This window comes from Ictalurus furcatus, chromosome 12 (assembly GCF_023375685.1).
Source record: "Ictalurus furcatus strain D&B chromosome 12, Billie_1.0, whole genome shotgun sequence".
In the NCBI taxonomy this organism is placed as follows: Eukaryota; Metazoa; Chordata; class Actinopteri; order Siluriformes; family Ictaluridae; genus Ictalurus; species Ictalurus furcatus.
Genome location: NC_071266.1, coordinates 18428730 through 18450412, shown reverse-complemented (window position 1 = coordinate 18450412; position 21683 = coordinate 18428730). Strand labels below are relative to the sequence as shown.

Below are 21683 nucleotides of genomic sequence, written 5' to 3'. Positions count from 1 at the left end.
TCCTTCGGTTTAGCTGTGTTACATAGCCACAACACTATCAGGAGTCAACCAGATTATAATATTTCATTTGGTTCACATTCGTACCCGCCAGAGTAATTTCACAACGGACCCATATCTATGCCAGAAGTCAGGCATATTAAAAAAATGTATTGGCCCACATCTGAATCTTATGTGGAATGTTTATGGCTTTTCTGTGACCCACATATGTCTGACTTACTAAAAGCAAGTGGAACTACAGATCTTAAGCAAAACTGCACAAAGCCTATTTAACCTACTCACAATAAGAATAAGCATTTAGTGTCCTATTAATACCAGTTACTGTATGTTACACATCCATTTCAAAAGGTTTTCATTTTCACTAATAAGATAATCAGGTCAAATCTGGAAAAACATCTGTACCAAGTACATGAAACTCAACATTTTATGCTTTTATGTTACCTGGTCTCCAGGAAAGGAAAAGAAAAATAGAATGGATGGATTATTTATTATTCAAAAATGTTTTTGGTTCAGTGTATTAAAAAGTGGTTTGGGCTAATCTTTTGTCTTTTGGGCTAATGCTTCTTTTTGTCTATTTACTTGATAGGAATTATAGTATATTGTAAATATGCAAGTATTTGGGTTAACTCACTCACTTTCAGTAACTGCTTTATCCTTGTCAGGGTCGTAGTGGATCCGCAGCCTGTCCCGGGAACACTGTGCGTGATCTGGGAATACACCCTGGATGGGACACCAGCTCATCTCATGTCACCATGCATGCACACACACTCACAACTAGGGGCAATTTATCTTAACCGATCCACCTACTGGTATGTTTTTAGATAGAGGGAGGAAACCAGAAAACTCTGAGGAAACCCCCATGGACACCGGGAGAACATGCACAGAATCTCCACACACAACCACTAGAAAATCTTCAAGTTTTGATATGCACTTTTTAAGCATGCTTTACCTACTTTCCCCTGAAAAGTGTTGTGGCAACACTGCTAATGTATGGTCCATATATGTATGCCAGGTGTTCAAAAACTAAGGGTCGTGATTTACAAATGCGTTTGCGAGAGAAAATCTCAATCTCTTCTTTTGTTTCATTCATTTATTAATGGAGGCACCATTTTCTCTTCCTGTAACACGAACAGCGCGCGCCACACTGACAAAAGCAACCCCAGCGTATTTTTGCAGAGAGAGGGCGGTGTTTCTCAGGGTGCTTTCGAGTCGAGGCGGTGAGCGGATTCACGCCTCTCCATGTCAGATTGTTGTTTTTTTTTTTTTTTGGAGACGCTGAGGGCGCGTGAAGCGTGCGCGTGCTGGCGGAAAGGGGGAAGCTCGCCCTGGGCAACACGCTCGCGCGGACGCAGTGTGTTGTGTGTGTGTGCGCGCATGTATAATGGCTGCCAGAAACAGCCAAGAAAGGAAACAAGTGAATTTGGGATAAACTTAACAAAAGGTAAATATTCTGCTCCTTTGTGTGTTGAGTTTCGGCAGGCCGCAGGACTCTTTGTCTCGGTGTGCAGGTGTCTTGCTCTGTAGCTCATGTCTTGTAGGCAGGACACTTAGATAGTTGTCAACATTAGTTAGCATGAGATTTGTCAGCATTCATGATTGTTGTACTTTGGTTAGCTTATGAATCAGAATGTGAAATAAACGATTAAACGGTCTGGCTGTATAGAATAACCTTGGTGGTTATCCTCTGGCTAAAGGCTAATTGTTATTAGCTAATTAGCCAGCTAGCTAGGTGTAATGAGCTAACGAGGAGCAGGTTAGACACGGTTCCTGTAATGTCTGTTTGTTGATTTAATCACACCTGTTTCTGATTTATAAAAGATGACAACTCTAGGTTGTTTTTGTTTAAAATACCACATTACACATTGTTTGGCTTGGCCTACAAGCCTTAACGCTGTTATACAATGCTCTGTAATATAGGGTGCAAATCTATTACATATTATGTAGAGCAGGAATGTGTTTAATATTCACCAAGCCTCGTGTTGTCCATGTCCGAGTGTGCGGTTTGTTTATATGTAAGCTGTCTGCGTTCATTCGAGCTGATTTGCACCACCACATGCATGTAGCTAGGACAGGAAAACAAAAGTAACACGTCTTAGCAAACCAGCTCAGGTTGTTGAATTGTTTCGTTTTGCTGTCAAGTTTTCACACTAGGAGAGCGCCATATGTTTGTACCGATCTCACAAACTCACGTGTTTAAGCATGGAGATGATTTGTGCGTGACCGGTGTTTACCAAATCTCTTCAGGGGAAAGTTGCACACGCTCAGAAGTCTCTAGTAGGCACCGCGTGACGTCACGCCCACTCATTTGCATATTCACTGTACCGCCATGAGCATTTGCATAGGTATACGTGTGACATGAAGGAAGATTTTCTAACGACACTTTGAATAGAATAGAGTTTTATCAGATTAAAAAAATATATAGATGTATGCACGGGATAAAATACTTTAAGTCCCTGTGAAGTGCCTTGAAACACTGTGTTTTTCGTTGTGTTGACATAATTTTCAGTGAAACAGGAAGTCAGGGCAGGACATATCGACTGGCTCCTCCCACTTTTTAAATAGCCAATAGCGTTTAGCTTACCTTACCTCACCTCACAGCCTAGGCTAAGCCGTACTTGATGGTTAAGCCTCTGGTATAATTTATTATTATTATTTTTTACATGTATGCTCACAGTCGTACGCATAGCCTTTCAAAGTACACACTACCCTTCCTGGCCTGCAAGAGTCAATACAGAGCAGTAAAGCAGATCTTCTAGTGTGAAGGACGACAATGAAGAAGAATCACAACAACAATAAGAACAATGCTTGGGCAATCTCTCGGCACGATTAGCACCCGTATACAGATACTTATACTCTTTAAGGCTAGAATTATACAAATGCGGGTACTCTCTAACCTGCACTCGTTTCCGTCTCTTCCGTTTTTTTTCTCCAATTACTTTGAGAATCAACAGCCTTGGGTCACTGTTGCCACCTTGTGGAAGAACTAAATAGTGCAAAAAAATGAAACGCACATGTCCGACCTGTTAGAAAAATCGGGCGGCACACGTACTGTACTCTGTTGATGACGAAATTTGCGTCACGTGTACTGTATGCTGTTCCTGGCGTACACGTAAAAAGAGAAGCATACTTTCTGCTTTACTGTGTGTTCAAGTCCTCCTGGGAAGTTCGTATTTACGAGTTAATTCTTAATTAACTACAAACAAATACAGCAAGCTTTTTTAACACTACTTCTAGAAAATGAAGAACAGTGAATACGCATCAGGTGTGTTTAGTTTTTTTTATATATATATATATTTAATCAATTTATGAAGCCACTGTGAACTTTATCGGCCCATATTATATCGTAATCGTTGTATGTCGTATTTTGTGCAGGCGATTAGCTTGCTTTATTTTAAATAAAAAAAGTGACAATAACTTGCTGCATATACCAAATACATAATAACCGAAATCAGCTTCTGAGATGTATAAACCTTAAATTTCAACAAATTTACTGTCAACTACAGACGTTAAATCGGTTGATTCCACCATGTTTTCTTACTGACACGCCCCCGACTCGGAAACTCTGAGCTCAGAGAAAATGCAGAGTTTCCCCACTCGTAAATCTGATTATGTGGTGACGTTCATGTGCGTTCAAACTCGTAAAAACGACCTTTCCGCCATGACTTGAGCGCACCGTAATCTGTACTTGACAGTTAGCACCATGGATTTTTATAATGTTGGGGGCGTGGCACTTCAGATTCGAGAAAGCATTTGATTGGACAGAAAATCTGATGAGAAGCTGTGAACGATTGGTGGTAGAGAGAGACTGTAAATTCTAAATGTGTATTTTGTCATTGTTTGGGAGCACACTAGCTTATAGATAACCTTATTCATATTAAAAGCCACAAGACTATCATTTTGAGTTCATGGGGACTTTAAAGATGTGCAGTTACAGGAAACTAATTCAACCCCATTACAACCCTGAAGTTGATTATTTTCCAATATCAGAACGTTTGGAAGCATTTTATTCCTCTTTCCAACGATTAAAATGTTTAATTTGTTAATGAGCAGCGCTTCATGCTTTTTAATCAACTCTAGTCACACTTACAGAAAGCTGCACTATATCAATGATATGTTTTTCTTTGTTAAATAACAGCACGTTTATTTTATCCGTATATTGTTCTAGATTATATAGAGTGTCCGCAATACAAGTCCCTGTGAATGAGCTGATACTGTAGAAACGACCAGTGATTGGATGTTGGAAACATGGGCTTGTACAAGCACAACTCGGTATTATAGAACACTGTACACACCATATAATGTCAGGTTTTACAACTATATATATATATATATATTGCCATAAGCAGATACATTATATTGATATTTTTTGCTGCCCAAGCCTCATTTTTGTCCCCTGCACATTGCAAAAGCCTGACTATAAAACACTATTTTTAAGATGCCTCGGTCTAAACAAACAAGTTGTTCTACGTTAATCGTGTGACAATAAATTTTACAAGTGACAGTGAGTGTAAATTAAATGTCTCACAAATAATATTGATTTCACTATTTAACTTTTAGTTCAGTGCTGCATGGTACCTGAATTAAGACTTTTAAGGTTGTTCACCTTTGGGTTTTTCCAGACTCTGAGAGTTCGATGTGTTTGCTGAAAGCTGTTTTTGAGCCTGGGAGCGGTCCAGAAAACTTTCTGGTCCTCTTGAAAACCGTGGTGTAGGGCTTACTTCCACTGAATTATGTTGCGCAAGCCACTCTGAGCACTGCATGCTGAGTGAAGAGTTGTTCATGTCAAAGGAGGAGACAGAACGCCTTATAGGTGAATAAGATACCAAGGGACACTCCTTTTCGGGAGACTTAGAGGTGCTGATTTTAATCCGAGAAGCTTCACAAATAGCAGTGAACACAACCCCACAACACTCTCCCATTGCCCCGCCCCCCCAGGACAAATTACATTGTCTTTTGGGGGAGTTGTTTACTTTGCTCGGTAGCTTCTCTTTTTTCCCCCCATGTAAGCTTTACTTATAAGAACATCAATATCATTCTGAGTAGGTTCTGAACGTTACGCAAGATACTTTATTCACACCGCTGAGCAGTTGCACCTGGAACATTTGGAAAATGACGAGAATGCTTTCATTATTAGTTTGTGGTGAAATATACACTCACCAGCCACTTTAATAGGAACACCTGCTCATTTATGCATTTATCCAGTCAGCCAGTCATGTGGCAGGAGCGCAGTGCATAAAATCATGCAGATACAGGCCAAGAGCTTCAGTTAATGTTCACATCAAACATCAGAATGAAGCAAAAGAGTGATCTCTGTGACTTTAACCCTGGCATGGATGTTGGTACCAGATGGGCTGGTTTAAGTGTTTAAACTTAAACAGAAACTACTCATGTCCTGGGAATTTCACACACAAGTCTCTCTACCGTTTACACAGAATGGTGCGAAAAACAAAACAAAAACGTCGAGCGAGCCGCCATGTAGGATATAGTAACTCATATAGGGCTGCAACTAATTATTATTTTCATAATTAATTAGTTGGCCAATTATTTTTTTGATTAATCGGATGGGGGGGGGGGGCAACTTTCAGTACCATTTTTTTTTTGTTTAATTAAACTAAAATCCACAAACTGAGTGTTACAATTATAAACTTCAGACTAAAACTTTACACAACTGTTTGTCCAATTATATAAGACTGAAAAGAACCCAATATACACACACGCACACCAGAATATATATTATTCATTTAGGACTGTAGTTTAATTCTGTGCTTTTTGTGCATCCTTAAAAAATAATGCATAAAAACTTGTATATAATATAAACTAAGCATATAACTAAGTATATAAACAGTAAACTGAAGAAAGTCCTTGTCAGTGACTCTGGGTATTAGGCTAAAGCTAGCAGCGTAACATTGCGTGCGTATGACGTCATACGCCGTCGATTAGGAAACGGCTTATACTTCCGGTTAGTAAAAAAAACGCCAGTGTTCCATTTGAGACGATATTACCTTTCTAAAATTAATACACTAGACGGTAGAGTACATAATGCATAGTGTAAGTGTATAGTACGTCATTTGGGACACAACTTTAATATTTACTCCATGAAGCATGTTTTCGGAGCAGAAGTAACGTAATGAGTAAACGCACCCCGTGCTGCACGCAGACCAACTAATCCTTAATGAAATTCGTTGACAACGATTTTCATAATCGAGTATTATTGATTTTATCGATTAGTCGTTACAGCTCTAAATTCATATAATCACTCTTTACAACCGTGGTGAGCAGAACAGCATCTCCGCATGCACAACACATTGAATTTTGAGGTGGATGGGCTACAATATCCGAAAACCACTTCAGATTCCACTCCTGACAACCAAGAACAGGAATCTGAGACTAGAGTAGGCTCACCAAAATGGTTATAAATAGGTTTTCTGAGTTGCCGTAGCCTTCATGTCAGCCTGAACCTGTCTGGCCATTCTCCTCTGATCTCTCTCATCAACAAGGCGTTTCCGCCCACAGAACCGCCACTTGCTGGATGTTTTTGTTTTTGACTGACGCAGATGGTGTTTGAACGCAGGGACGTGCCAACAGGAAAAAAAAAAACAGTTGCAGCTGGATCAGAGAACAGTGTCAGGTTGCTTTTGTTACTCGCCTCAACTTTTCCGTCACGGTGTGGTTCTTATCACCTTATCGTTTAAAATGTAATATAACGTTGTTCGAATAGCATTATGTGTAAATGCTTCTCAAACTTTGTGCATATCTATAAATCCTATAAATCGTTTTCAGGTGTGTTTGCATGTACTTATCGGATGTTTATTGTATTCTGTCGACCCGCAGCTGAGGAAGAGGATGGTGAGCAGACAAGCCAAGTACGAGCTGATTCAAGAGGTGGGCCGAGGCAGTTATGGTGTGGTGTACGAGGCTGTGGTGCATCGGACAGGAGCGCGTGTCGCTGTCAAGAAAATCCGCTGCCACTCGCCTGAGAACGTGGAGCTAGCTCTGCGGGAGTTCTGGGCCCTCAGCAGCATCCAAAGCCAGCACCCTAACGTGATCCACCTGAAGGAATGCGTGCTCCAGAGAGGCGGACTGGCTCAGAGGATGAACCACGGCTCCGACTCCTCTTCATACCTGGAGGTATGTTCATAGGTGATGATGATAATTCCTTACATTTATATAGAGGCTGCTTTACACTGAAGGTTGCTTTGCAACTCGAGCCACTTTTCAGGACTCCTATGGCAGCGTATGTAGCGTGAACGCTAATGCGTCTTTACGTGGCCTGGACTACAGACGAATGACTGAACAATCACATCATGGGTGTAGAACTGGAAACCCTGATCACATGCAGTCACCAGAGAGACATTTTCAGGGCTTATGTAAAGACCAGGTGTCAGTAGCTGTCTCAGCTGTCCACGTGTTATCGGACCACCTGAGTAAGACGTTAATAGCAGGTCTGAACATGGTGTTCTTGTAGAGATCTAGCAGTAACTAAAGACACTGCAGTCACAGTGAATTACAGTATGCGTTGTTGCTCTACCGCAAATGGCTGAAATAGTTTTTCTTTCTTCAGTAGTTTCCTTCATGTTTAGTATACAATTGTAAGGGAAGTTCTGGTGTAGAAATGACTATCAACAGTGACTAGACTTTCTTGGTGGGTGGAGGCATCCCAGTCGACACAGTTGCGCTTCTGTAGCAGGTCCTCTTCTGTGGTTTAGCTGAAGGCAGAAGGCAGTCCAGAGACTAGCTCCAGAGCTAGAGACATTCAGTAAGAAATGAGAGTTTCCACAAACTTGGAGTTAAAAAAACAATGTTTATTTTAACCATATCTGGTCTGATTAGTGAAGCGACAGCACGGCTTGTTTAAAGAAACGTTGACTACAATAGATAGCAAATGCTTAAAGATGAATGGACAGAAGTATGAGTTTATTATGTTCCTGCTTTACAGTCAGCATAGATGTTTTGTCTGTTCAGCGTCTGTGGCTCTAGTCAGAAGAGGTAACAGGAAGCGCCACTATGTACTAAAACATAACCGCTTGGAGTTGTATTATTTGTAATGGTTAACTGTTGTCCACACTCAGTCATGTTAGATGCTTATCCGGACTGGATAAGCAAGGAACTGGACCTTTTTCAAAGTTTAGTTGAATACCACTTATTCAACCACTTATAAGAGTCTATGATCTGACTTGTATGAGTCAAATTAGAGCCAGTTAAAACAACAAAAAAAAACCCCAACAATTTTTGATATGCGGGACACACAAGTTCTTCACAAACCGTGTCTTAATCTCAGAACTCGCACTGTGCACCACTGACTCGTGCTGGAACAGGTTTGGGCCTCTTAGTTCCAGTTTGGGAAATACAAAGCAAGCAGTTTGGGGAAGAACCACATATGGGTCGTGTATTCCTCTTGGACTATCGTTTTTTCATTTTTGTAACCTGCTGCGTGGTGCCAGTCAGCCAACCATCATCGTGAGATACAGTACTAGTGAAACAGGCCTAATAGTCTGCACCGAACAACACATCCTGTATGTTGATGCTCTGAGTTCATGCAGAAGAAAGTGTGGATTAACATCACATCTTGAGTGCAGCTGCTGTTGGCTGAGAAGAGTAGAATGGCATCTTGTGCTGTTGCGTGCTACCAAACACAGGAAACTGGAGGCCGTTCATAGAGAAAAACATTGGCTAACACTTCCGCACATTTTCATATATTAGGGTAGAGAAGAGAAGTAGCTACTTCATGAGTCTAGGAAGACGGTTGTCTTGGATCGCTTACCACTAAGGTTATTGGTTACCATGCTTTACAGATGCATAGATGTACAGATGCATGCAGCTGGATTTTGCATCCTAAAATATCAGTTCTCTATTTTTGCCCCAGACCATATAGATAAGTAATTCTCATGGTGCTCATTACAAATCATGCCAGACATGTAAGCTTCAGCATGTTTTTTCAGCCCACGACACATTCCAGCAGGATGAGCATGCGTGTACGTGCGCACACATGCGCACGCACACATGCGCACGCACACATGCGCACACACACACACACACACACACACACACACACACACACACACACACACACATGCACACACACGCTATAATAGACATTTGTACTGTGAAGTCCATCTTCCATGAAACTTAAGCATTTAAGGCATTTCCTCAGGGCTGCTCTTGAATACCACGTGAACCAAGTGTTACACTTTGCTCTGTCTTTAATATCATCTCATGTAAAGCCGCATGTCGATTAGGCCTGACAGCTGTCTAAAAAAATTAGAATTAATCCAAGAATGCTGGAATATTTATTCTCTGCATGCCTGCATGACTGTGGCAAAAATGAAGCTCTTTTGAGAAAGGCATTTCTTTGATCGTGTCGATAGAGAAACTTTCGATGCGGCAGGATGTGGTGAGATGTACCAGCACGCAGCAGGCGCTAGTGGTTTTGCAGTTGTTTTGGTTCTGATCCATAAACAACACTGATATGAACCGTGATTGGCACGACTGGGGGGAAAAATGGACCGTTTTGCTGCGAGCAGTGCCACACGCATGGAGGCTCATTTCACTGTATAACTTAGTAAATGCATCATCACAAGAAGCGTGCATTACTGCATGTTTGAGCGTGCATGCACTACAGCATATGCACTGATAGCTGTTTATAGCTGTGCTAAACAACACGGTGAAGCATGCACACTTAAACTTGAAAGCTCTAATGCATAGTTTACTATCACTTCTCTGGATGCTTTTGGCTGTGAAATCTGTATCTTGTTGCTTGTAACAAAATTTCAAGTCTAGCAATGAGGCTCTTGCTTGGTGTGCTCTTGCTTTCCTTTCTCTGTTCCTTTCTGAAAGACGTTCTTATGAAAGACTCTGCTGGTGCACGATTATACTCTCTCAGTGACATCTAAACTATTGTCCAACTCCTTGTAAAGCTGTACAAGGCTCCCTTTGCTACTTTGCCAAGAACCCCATAATATTTACGCTTTTGTTCCTTCTCTTTGTCGCTTTAACTTCTTATTTTATTATTGTTGTTGCTCTTTTTAATTGAATCCTGTTTTGGCCTTGTCTTTCCTTCGCCTGTCCACAACTAGCAAACGTTAACAAGACAAAATTGCATATAACGGTTTTGTGGCTCGGATTCTGTTAACGGTATCGATCAGCACGCTTTATGGTCCATTGCACACAAGTTGCTTTGTAAGTAATGAAATTTGTCAGGCTACACACTCGCCAGAGAGTGTTACGTCTTTATGGAAACATGCGTTTTTATGTAATTCAGTGGTCTCAAACTCCAAATTCTGCCCGGGCCACATCAGTATTACTTTGACGGACCATAAACTGAAGCTATTAATTTTTTAAAAACGTTTTATCTGTTGTCAGCAAGCACCCAATAATAACCATGGCAATAAATATTCGAAAAGGATAATTATAGGAGTGTAAAAAAATAAGTGCTAGCAGAAGTATTCGACTGAATTGTACTGTTTAAACTTCAGCTTTCATTTCTTCATATTTGCGTCTAGATGTGTTGAACAGCTTAGAACAAGGCACCTTTTGTTTGAACCCACCCATTTTTTTTTCATGCAATCAAAATATTGAAACATGTGACTGATGTGTTTCTTGCTGCCCAGGTGTGCCCTGTTCAATTGATTATTGAAAGAATTAATAGCGCTGAATGTCTACTCTTGGTTTGAGCCCTAGGTTTCGCCTATGAAGACTGCTTTTGTTGTTAAAAAGGATAAACCAACATGAAGACCAGAGAACTATTTATGGGAGAAAAGCAAGCATTTTGAAGGTGTGAAAAGAGGGAAAATCTATCAGAGGCATTGCACAAGCATTTGGAACGTCCCCAAAAAAGAAAGAACTCCCTGGTGTACTAACAACCAGACATGGAACAGGTCGGCCAAGGAAAACATGACAAGTTCATGACTTCAGCGGAATAAACTTCATGTTGAGACTGTGATGAATTTCCTGATTAGATGGTTTTTGTTTTATCATGTAGCACATAGTTATAGAAGGGAATGATTTATAATTGCACTATCAGGTGTCACCCAGATAAGCATGGGTTCCCTTTCGAGTCTGGTTCCTCTCGAGGTTTGTTCCTCATATCGTCTCAGGGAGTTTTTTTCTTGCCACTGTCACCTCTGGCTTGCTCATTAGGGATAAATTCATAGGTTTACAATTTAGATCTCAAATGTATATATTTCTGTAAAGCTGCTTTGTAAAATAAAACTGAAGTTGATGACGGAAACATTGTGAGAGCTGTGAAGGAAAAACCCCAAAATAACTGTTCTTGACATCACCAACAACCTCCACAGGGCAGGGGTGAAGGTCTCACGATCCACCATTCGAATAAGACTTCAAGTGGAGAAATACAGAGGCCATACCACAAGATGCAAACCACTCATCAGCAGTAAGAATCTGAAATCCTGATTGGAATTCACAAAGAAACACAGAAATGAGCCACAAAAGATCTGGAACCAAGATTAACCTCTACCAAAGTGGAGAAAGAAAGAAAGACTCACGATCCAAACCATACAAGCTCATCAGTCAAGCATGGTGGAAGTAGTGCCATGGCTTGGGCTTGCATGGCTGCTTCTGGAACAGTCTCACTAATCTTTATTGATGATGTAATTCATGAGGGTAGCAGCAGAATGAATTCAGAAGTTTACAGAAACAATCTGTCTTTCAATTTACAGAGAAATGCATCCAATCTAACTGAGAGGAACATCATCATTCAGCAAGACAACGACCCAGAAAGCACTGCCAACTCAACAAAGGACTTCACCAGGGGCAAAAATTGGAAGGTTTTAGACTGGCCAAGTCAATCACCAGATCTTAACCCAGTTGAGCAGCATTTCACCTTCTGAAGGAAGGAAAAAAATCCCAAAACAACAACTGAAAGAAGCTGCAGTACAAGCCTGGGAAAGCAACAGAAAAGAAAAGCGCAGCAGTGGGTCATCAGCTTGATGCAGTTATTGCAAGCAAGGGATATGCAACCAAATATTAAGTGTTATTTACTTTAAGACGATCTGTTCCTATTGTTTTGCTCACGTAATGAAGCGGTCTGCCAACGACGGTGTCATGTTTTAAGTTGTTTTAACACATCTAGATGTAAACATCAGGAAATTCTGACCTATTGTCTCGTTCATCTTTTGATCTCAAACCCAAATGTCTTCAATGTATAGTGAAAACAATAGAATTGTCCTTGCTGTTCCAATACTTCTGGAGGGGACTGTATTAGTGGTAGCATCGACTAGTCGATTAGACTAATACAGTCACTAGTCACCTTATCTTGACGTGATCATTCTGTAGGAACGCTTACAGATAATATGTTAATAAATGATGTTACTAGAAGCAAGCAGATTGTTACAGGATGTAACGTTGCCCATTTTTACCTTCTCAGTTGGTGGAAACATCCCTGAAGGGTGAGCTGGCGTTTGATGGGCGCCGTTCTCGCTACCTGTGGTTTGTGATGGACTTCTGTGATGGTGGCGACCTGAACGCGTACCTGCTCTCGCGCAAACCGAGCCGCCGGACCAACGCCAGCTTCATGCTGCAGCTGGGCAGTGCGCTGGCCTTCCTGCACCGCAATCGCATCATCCACCGGGACCTGAAACCCGACAACATCTTGATCTCGCAGGGTCCGGCCGAGCCCACGCTTAAGGTGGCCGACTTTGGCCTAAGCAAGGTAGGAGCGTAATATCTTTAAAAGTGCCAAGAAGATACGATCACAAATTCAATGTCTGATTATTGTAATGTACGACTGAATGTAATTTATTCCATTCCATTACATTACACAAACACCAGCCATACGATGGTCATGAAAATGTAACAGTAAGTAGAATTTAAAAGGATAGGCATTAAATAATATTACTATTGTTTGTAACGTAACTCATACTGAAATTGAAAGCGATGCGAAAGTTGAACTTTTGTTGTTTATCACTTTAAGGTTTGCTCAGCATCAGGTTTGGACCCAGACGAGCCGGCGAGTGTTGAACGCTGCTTCCTGTCCACAGCATGTGGCACTGACTTCTACATGGCGCCTGAAGCACGCGAGGGCTGCTACACGGCCAAGGCAGACATCTTCGCGCTGGGCGTGATCATCTGGGCAATGGTGGAGCGCCTGACGTTTGTAGAGGCGGGCACACAGCGCGAGCTGCTGGGCAGCTACGTGCGCCACGGCGAGGTCATCGTGCCGCTCGGCGAGGCGCTGCTCGAGAACCCCAACATGGAGCTTCTGATCCCAGCACGGATGAAAAGCATGAGCGCCGGAATGAAGCGGCTCATCAGGGAGATGTTAGCGGCCGACCCGCGCCAGCGGCCCGACGCCTTTGAGCTCGAGCTCAGGCTGGTCCGTATCGCCTCCAGGGAGCTGGACTGGGACACGTGAGGAGTGTTCATAGATAATGTGAATAGAAATGTTTTTTTTTTTGTTATTTTTATTATTATTCCTTTTTTCATCTAACCAAGCAAAATGAACATACAGATAATTGCGTGGTTAATACTTTTCCTGCTTTGTTCACAAGCACAAGTGAGCAATGTTTTATGAGGTATACTGGGCTTGTAGATGAATAAGCATTTTGTATATGCTGTGCTTCGTGTGCATTGCCTCCAGAGAGATGGCACTGGCACGGGTAAGGACGTACATGGAAAACCTCTTTCTTTCTTTTTTTCTCTCTCTCTTTATCCTTATACCATCAAACCAAACGAATACACATTTCCTGCCTTTTTTTTTCTTCACTTTTGCTCCACATACACACAAGTGGTCAATACTATACAGTGAGTTGACTGGCTTAATGGAGTAAATAAATGTTACCATACCTGTTATGGTAAATATACCATCTAGATAATTTATATGGTAAGTGTATGTGTGTGTGACAAGCACATGGGAATTGTGGGTCTTGCTTTATGTCACACTGTGTGTCCATGGAATACAGCTGCTGATCCACACCTTTCTTTTTTTTTTTTTCTTCTTCTTCTTTTGTTTCTGGACAAAGCCCACACACAGATCAGACTTTTTGACCCCGAGCTAATCATACAAGCACCCTCGCAGAGCACAGCAGTTTAATTGGGCATACCGCAGTCTGCTTTGCAAAAGAAACCGGTGACAGGTTTTCCCCCGGTGCTTCCAGCTTTTGTAGGGAGCATCGATTTTGTCCACTTTGACAGCCTGAATTTAGCTTGCCGGAATTTTGCCTGCCTTGCTCTTGGTGCTAACGTAGACGCAACACAAACCCAAACACAGGGAACGCATCCAACTCCTCCATGTTCAAATCTTAAACCCATGTTTGCTGACGGATCAATAGTTTCACTGTATTACTTTCTCAGGATTATACACTTTGTATATTTGATCTTATCTTAAGCGTTACTCACGTTTTCCTAGTCAGTGCGAATTGCAAGAATACTGTGGATGGAGTTTTGCAGGCAGAGGAAGTACATACGAGCTGATTTCTCATCCAAGTTTGATCCATAAATTAACGGAAAACCAGAGTAGGGGTCAGCAAGTTATTTAAGCCTTTGCTTCCTGAATAATGTTCAGCGGTGCTCTAAGCCAGCCCAGTGATTAATGCTTGCAGTGTCAGTAGTGTATTTCAGGATGAATGATGTTCCTAGCTCTTCCATGTATTCACCCCGGTCCAATTTTATTCATTTATTATTATTTTTATTCCAGCTGAGCTTGCCAGTGTCCAAGAACTGACTCAAACATCGACAGATTTATGTTTTCCCTCTCCTCTCTACTAATGTACTTTTATTAATATTATTATTATTTTGGATGTGTATGATACGTCATTCTGTTTATTCAAGGAATAGAAAAGAAAAAAATCTAACAAAGAATGAATACATTCGTGGAGAATGTTGGCTGCTTTGCATTTTACCAGTGCCATTACTTGAATTTGCAAACTTGAAAGTCAGTCTTAAGACAGAAATGCTGCTGTTTAGCTGGATCGAACTGACATTCATACGCAACAGCACTTATCCCCTGTGACTTCACATATCTTTTCAGCACCTTGAACAGCACCGCCTCCTCATGTGTCTTGTCTGAATTTTATTTGTAAGCGTCCACGTTGCCTTCAGGGTGACAGTCGGTTAACACCAGCACCCACACTTGTACACTGTGTGGAATATATTCGTAAAGCCGTGAATGCCACTGCGAGCAGAACATTTTGACGTTCCTCACGCTCTCGTTTTCTCTTCGCCGTAATCCCCCTCTCGTCAGGCAAACGCTAAGCCTGTTAAATTGTCATGATGAATAAAACAAGGCTTTGAAAATGGATTGAAAATGGCATTCAAGTCAGCATTTTGTACCGAGACTAAAGAGTCCACAGAGCTCACTGCGGCAATCGCTGTCTCCCTGCTGCAAAGTTAGAAAATTAATTAAGTATTAATATTTAATACTGTTTGAAGAAGATATTCAGGGTACCCTTTCTATTGGTGTACTTATTTTTGAACCAGCAAACATTTTCGTCCTGAGATCATGTCTTTTTAAACATAACAACTAGAATGCATAATTCCCTCCCTGGTTTTGGATCACCAGAATACTTTTTAAGGCTACAAGGTTGAAGTGACACAAATCTGATTTTCTTTTCCACCAGACGGTATGGACAAAAATAAAAATCAGATCTTTTCAAATCACACCTGAGACACTTTCGTATGAAGTCCAAGATCAGATCGGAATTCCTGTTACTTTTTTTTCTTTTCTTCCAGTGGACTGTGCACACAGTGACTACGTTTACATGGACAGCAGTAATCTATTTATTGAGCTTATTCTGAATAAGACAATATTGTGATTAAGGTGTTTACATGAGTCGCTTTTAGAATATTTCTTTCATGTTCTTGTTTTAAATGTTATAGAACATAGATCGATTAACGGCACACGTCATTACGTCCCCACGTCATGCCGTCTGACGTCCCTCTAGAATTTCACGCATCAACATACAGTTCGTCTTCGTTATGGTACCGTATACAGTTTTGGGTGTTTTTTATTTTTAATTTTACGAAAGCTTCAAGTGCAGTTAATTATTAGTCATGCTATACGTGCAAATAGACGACTGCTTGAAGCTGTGGGCTGTGTCCCAAACCGCATACTTACTTACATGTATCTCGCCTACTATGTAGTATGTAAGTACACGGTTTTGGATGCAGCCGTGCTCTCTTGTTTGCAAACGGTTGAGCACTGCCGTGTGTGTACGTGTCCTGTCTAAAAATGCGGAGAAATCTCCCACGCGACGTTAATAATGTGATTAAGGTAGACTAAAACAGGAATACTCCACACGCCTTAATTCCATTTGTGTTTACTTCGAGTATGACTTTAGTCGAAGGTCATCAATAATCGCTGTTTACAATCGGATTATTGTTGTCCACGTAAACATACTGATTGTCCTCACAGCAATGCAAGACTGGATGTCAGCATTTGGGGAATCGATTCAAACAAAACACAATCAATTTTTGTCATTAAAGACCAAAATGGGTCACTATCAAGAGACAAATCCGATCTGAGCAAAAATTGGCATTGTGCAGTGAAGCTTTTAATGTGATCGTAGCCTAATTTGCCTTTTTCATTGACCAGCCTTATGCCTTATTTTAAAATCCTGTTGCCTCTGTAAGCACATTGTTTATTCTTTTAAGACAACAATGGCCTTGACTCCGGGTTTTTTTTTTTTTTTTAAGAAATAATCAATTTGAACTATACTTTTAAACAGACATACTTTTTTGCTTTTATGGCCCACCTTTTAATGTGATGGCCTTTTGTTTGTGTTGTAATTTATCAGTATTAGCCCTTTCATGCATGAATTATGAAATCCTGATCAAGGATTTTTTTTTAAATTCTTCTTTAGGCATAACATTTTTTTACCTTCATTTTACTTATATATAAAATATACATTTTTTTCAAAAATGTATTGAAGTGTCCACTCCGGTGGACTGCATGCGTTCAAACGACGTATTAGTGTCCAGTCTAGTGCCTGCTTATGCAGTTTAAAAAAAAAAAAAAAAAAAAAATGTATATCCTTGCAATAGCAAGAAAATGGCTTTTGAATAGCTGTCCACTGTAGTGACGACTATGCATGAAAGGGTTAATTATCTTGATGACTACAAATTGGACTACTATATCCCCATAAATGCTTAAGTATACAGCAGTTGTGAATGGAACTGTTAAATAAGCCACCATCAACCTCTAAGAGTGTTAACTAGCAGGTAATAGGGCATGTTTAAAATGTTTTACAACCTGTATTCATGGTGGTCACCCTACAGCCGTTTTTATTTATTTTTTTTTTTATTTTGTGTTTTTGCCTTAAATTCTAATTTGGGAAAATAAGGATTTCATTTTTATGGATTGGACAGATCTTTGGTGCACAAGGTCCAAAGATGCATACGTCATAGCTCAACAAGGTGTTGATAGATATTTCAGATATTTTAGCAACCTCTGAGGAAAAAGCAAATTTAGCTTTCCCAGCCAGCAGTTAGAAAGGTTTTACCTCATTCCCCTCACTCCAGACTGTTCTATAATAGTCCTTAATCAGAAGTGATTTCTTTGTTGCCCCTTCATTTGCGTCTTCAGTTTATTATTTCTTTGCACTTGTAGATACTGTAAATGGACAGCACACACAAGGTCAGAAAGAAGATCTCAAAGTCCAGTCTCTAAACTGTGGTGGTTTTTTAAAAAAAAATTATTTTTATTTTTTAATGAATGATGACAGGCAGTACTGAATGTCTAAATCTGCCAAGTTTAGGCTGTAGGATCTTTTGATTTCATTGTGAAATATGTATGACGATTGGTTACAGCCTCTGTATGTGCTTATGATGTGCTTTAAAACTGTGAGCAGTTTTAAATTCCACTTTTCTTTGGTCCTACCATTATATAAAAAAATCTTATACAGGGAACACAGGGATCACATGAAAAACCAATCAGCTACCTCTATAGCATTTAAAGCAGTGGTGTCAAACTCATTTTAGGTAACGGGCTTCATTATTTTTAGTCAAATGGGCCAGATCTCCCCCGAAAAAAAAGTCAATTTAGTATACTAAGAATGCATCAACAACTCCTCTTAAATAAGTTTGTTTATTGGCATTTATATGAAAGATATAGATTCTGAATTCACGGACACAATGAACATGTATGACTTACAAAATAATTTCGTCCAAATTATGGTTTATATAGGTTACGTCACAGATATACACAAAATAGCGTGGGGAGAAATTTATGTGCAAATTTACAAATGGAAAAAAAGTTAGTTCTTTATTTGGTTGTGCTTTTGTCAGCAGTTAATGGCTCTGAGTTTATTGCTCTGTTTTTAAGTGGTATAACAGAGACTTGCACTTTTTTCCTAATCTTTATGCAAAAAAAATTTTAAAAGAAATTTTGAACTTTTATGGGGCTGGTCCAAGCCTGTGGGCCATATGTTTGACACCCCTGATCTAAAGGCTTGTGTCACTACCAAGGTTAAGCCGAATACTGGATTACAACCATTTGGTGGGCAAATGCATTCGTTCATTAAAGCTGCCTTTTTCAACCAACTTTAGGTGCTAACAGTGTGAGGCACTAGCCCAGGATGTCCTCCATATTATGCCAAAAGCACTGTAATATCAGGAAAAGCACCATTGATGCTGTGCAAGAGGCGGCTCAAGCGCTGTCCATCCGTGTTCGTATTTGTACATGAGTGTCTTCTACCACGTAGAAATGAGAGGAAATGGACAGAAAATGAAAGGGTGTAAAGTGAAAGCAGGCCACATTGCAACACACTTTGGTAGTTTTCCTGTTTAGGCAGAAACAAAGGTTCATTATTAGTGTTTGAGTCATGTTACAGTAATTCATAACTAAAGAATGATACATAAAGCTTGTAAATTGTTATTCCCAAGACAAAAACAGATCTACGATCTGATTGAAGTACAGGAGAAAGTCCCTTCCTTCACTGTGCCCTGCTCACACAATCACACCTAACACATCCTGTCTGTTTGCTTGACATCAACATAAAGAAATGTATCAATTAACTGGTGTACTTTGTGGCTTGGTTTTAACTAACCATTTTTTGTTGTTGTACAGTATTTTTTATGAGATTTGAGATTTACAAGAGGCTGTAAATGTGTAATTTATTGTTGGGATTGGCTTTATAAATAAAAAAAAATTGGACTTGAATGAGACATTTCATTGGGCTGCGTAAACTTTATATTGTGTGTATACATATTGTATTCGATTTTGTTAACTGGGACACCAAAATGGCAAATTAGTCAAATGAGCCGTGTTGTAATATGGAAGTGAACAGAGCAGACCAATGCAGATAAGTGGTGGCTCAATGGTTAAGACGCTGGACGTCTGATCAGAAGGTCATGAGTTAAAATCCCAGCACCGCCAAGCTGCCACTGCTGGGCCCTTGAGCAAGGCCCTTAACCTTCAACTGCTGACTAGTATAAATGAGATAATTGTAAGTCACACTAGATAAGGGCATCTTCCAAATGCCATAAATGTACCAATATTAAAGTGCAGTTTGAAGCAACAGACTGCTCTCACATTACAGCTAAAAGGCTGTCTGAGAATGCATTTTTTCATGTCACATGAAAACATTTTACAAATAATCTCTGATGTACAAATGTGTTTAACTAATTCTGTTGACGAATAGCCTGATTCGTTCATTCAGAGTCTTGGTAACTCCTCTAGTCATGCTGACACTCAGCTTCTACCTTTAATATTAACTTTGATGTCTGACCATGTCATAATTTCAGGCATTGTCCTAAATGTTTTTTTTTAGTGTGTATGTACCGTATATGCCCCATTTTGGTGTTAAATCACCTTTATTTTTATAGGAGGCACCAAGCAAATCTGGTATACTCAGCTTAGTTCCTTTCCCCTGTCAAAGCAATTTGATGCTCAATATGTAGCAATAACAATCTTTTTTTTTTTTTTTTTTTTTTAAGTTAAAATCTGAAATAAATTGCTTCGTAAGAAATCATGTCAGTCATGCTAAAACAAATTATACTACATCCTTTCACACTGTTAAATGAACACAAAACCCGCTTGTAGTACTTCCTCTGTAGTTCCTCTCTGGTGCAAATGCTTTAGGTGCTGATGATGTGTCTTGGTACGTGTGTGAGGTACTGATATGTCACACGAAGCAAATGAGTCACTGTCCCTGCCCTCTTCACCTTTGAGTTCCAGTCAGACCCTCAATTTCAAATCATTGCATACGTTTGAGTTTACAATATGAGGAATATGAGATATTCCAGACTTAAGCATGGTGAATTTTAGCACATTTTCACATACAGATGTGTTTGTTTTGTTTTTGTTCAGTGTTCCTTCCAGTTGTTCAATAGTTCTTATTGTGGTTCTTCTCCTTAGATTATTCCTAGTTTTCATTTTAAAATGTTCCCACATTTTTCAGTAAGCTGCTTTGCTCAGTTGTTGAATCGTTTCTCTGGCCACGGTGGAGCTCTGACAGGCCCAAGCTTGAGCAGCGCATTTTCCAGGTTTTTATGGGACCTTAAAGACCTTTATAAAAGGTTCATGAATGTCTTAATGCTCACGTTTCAGGGATAATGAAGCCAACTGAAAAGGCCTATTCATAATTTTATTTAGTAATTTTTTTTGTTATTAGACTCTGAAGATATTTTTTCACAATTAAAGCATCATGGTAGGTTAGCTATATATTTATAAAACCCCTCGATAACCCCGTAATTATTAATGGAAGCGAAACACACCTTAAAAATGCCTTAGAAAATACAGGCCTATTTCTGTGTTATTTATTAAGGAAAGAATTAACGACCAAGTACTGTGTTAAATAGATTAAGTGGAAATGAAAGGCTTTTTGATCCATTTTTTCACTCACTTTCAGCAACTGCTTCACACAAGGATGGGTGTGAGGTGGGATTACATCCTGGATGGGATGCCGGACAATCGCAGAGCACCATACTGTACACACATTCACACTCATTCACACCTAGGGGAAATGTATTTTAACCTAACTACCTAATGGCATGTTACCTAATGGCATGTAATGGCAAAGTGGGAGGAAACCGGAGAACCTGGAGGAAACTCGTTGTATTGGGAAGAACAGGCACAGAAATTCAGTATAAACTGTAAGAATGGGCTCAGAATCTAACCCTGGAGCTGTAAAGTGGCAATGCTGCCTACCGTACAACCATGCCACCATAATTCATTTTTTGTATTTGCATAATTCATTCAGTAACTGCTATATCCTTGTCAGGGTCATGGTGGATCCGGAGACTAGCTAGAAGTGAGGTTGGAAAACACCATGGGGTGGGACACCAGGGCACCACTCACACTCGTTCACACTTAGAGAACCGAGAGGAAACCTGAAACCGTGATATCAACCCAAGCTCAGAACTGATCCGGGGTTCCCGTGCCACTGTATCACCAGTTTGCATTATTTCATCATGAGTGTATTTCAGGTAATTTGTGTCTGTATGATTGCCAGAGGCGTTGCTAGATCATTTTTATTGAAGCAAGAGCCCCAGTAAAAATTTTCCTGATAAATCATTGTCTGATGAGGTAGATTACAGTAGATACATCTGGAAATATGCTTTCCTATTCACCGAACGTTATCATTGACATCGTTTGAATTATTTCAAACATGGAGACTAATTGTAACGCCAGCTGAAGCGAAAATATCCTGCACACCCTCTTCAGTTGTTAATTTGCTCACGAATATGCTCATCAAACACACATGCCTGCAATTTTCAAGTAATCCTGAAGACTT

The 21683-nt window shown here is 40.2% G+C and overlaps 1 protein-coding gene across 2 annotated transcripts; it reads left to right on the top strand.

Annotated features, from left to right (window-relative positions):
* The first annotated feature begins 543 nt into the window (after positions 1-543).
* On the top strand, positions 544-21580 carry pdik1l (PDLIM1 interacting kinase 1 like). Of its 2 annotated transcripts, XM_053637892.1 has the most exons (5): positions 544-1438; positions 6829-7125; positions 12380-12664; positions 12926-13384; positions 21171-21580. In XM_053637892.1, exons 2-4 carry the CDS (start codon positions 6841-6843, stop codon positions 13364-13366), a joined length of 1011 nt encoding a protein of 336 aa, XP_053493867.1. In that variant the 5' UTR covers positions 544-1438; positions 6829-6840; the 3' UTR covers positions 13367-13384; positions 21171-21580. The 2 variants fall into 2 exon arrangements, with proteins under 2 accessions (XP_053493867.1, XP_053493866.1); XM_053637891.1 differs by lacking the exon at positions 21171-21580 and having other exon boundaries at positions 12926-14450.
* The last annotated feature ends 103 nt before the right edge of the window (positions 21581-21683 follow it).

Excerpts from the sequence above, each read along its gene's own strand:
- pdik1l (XM_053637892.1), top strand. The coding sequence starts at position 6,841 with ATGGTGAGCAGACAAGCCAAGTACGAGCTGATTCAAGAGGTGGGCCGA. Across the intron at positions 7,126-12,379 it reads ACTCCTCTTCATACCTGGAG|TTGGTGGAAACATCCCTGAA; the intron begins GTATGTTCATAG and ends TTACCTTCTCAG. Across the intron at positions 12,665-12,925 it reads CCGACTTTGGCCTAAGCAAG|GTTTGCTCAGCATCAGGTTT; the intron begins GTAGGAGCGTAA and ends TATCACTTTAAG.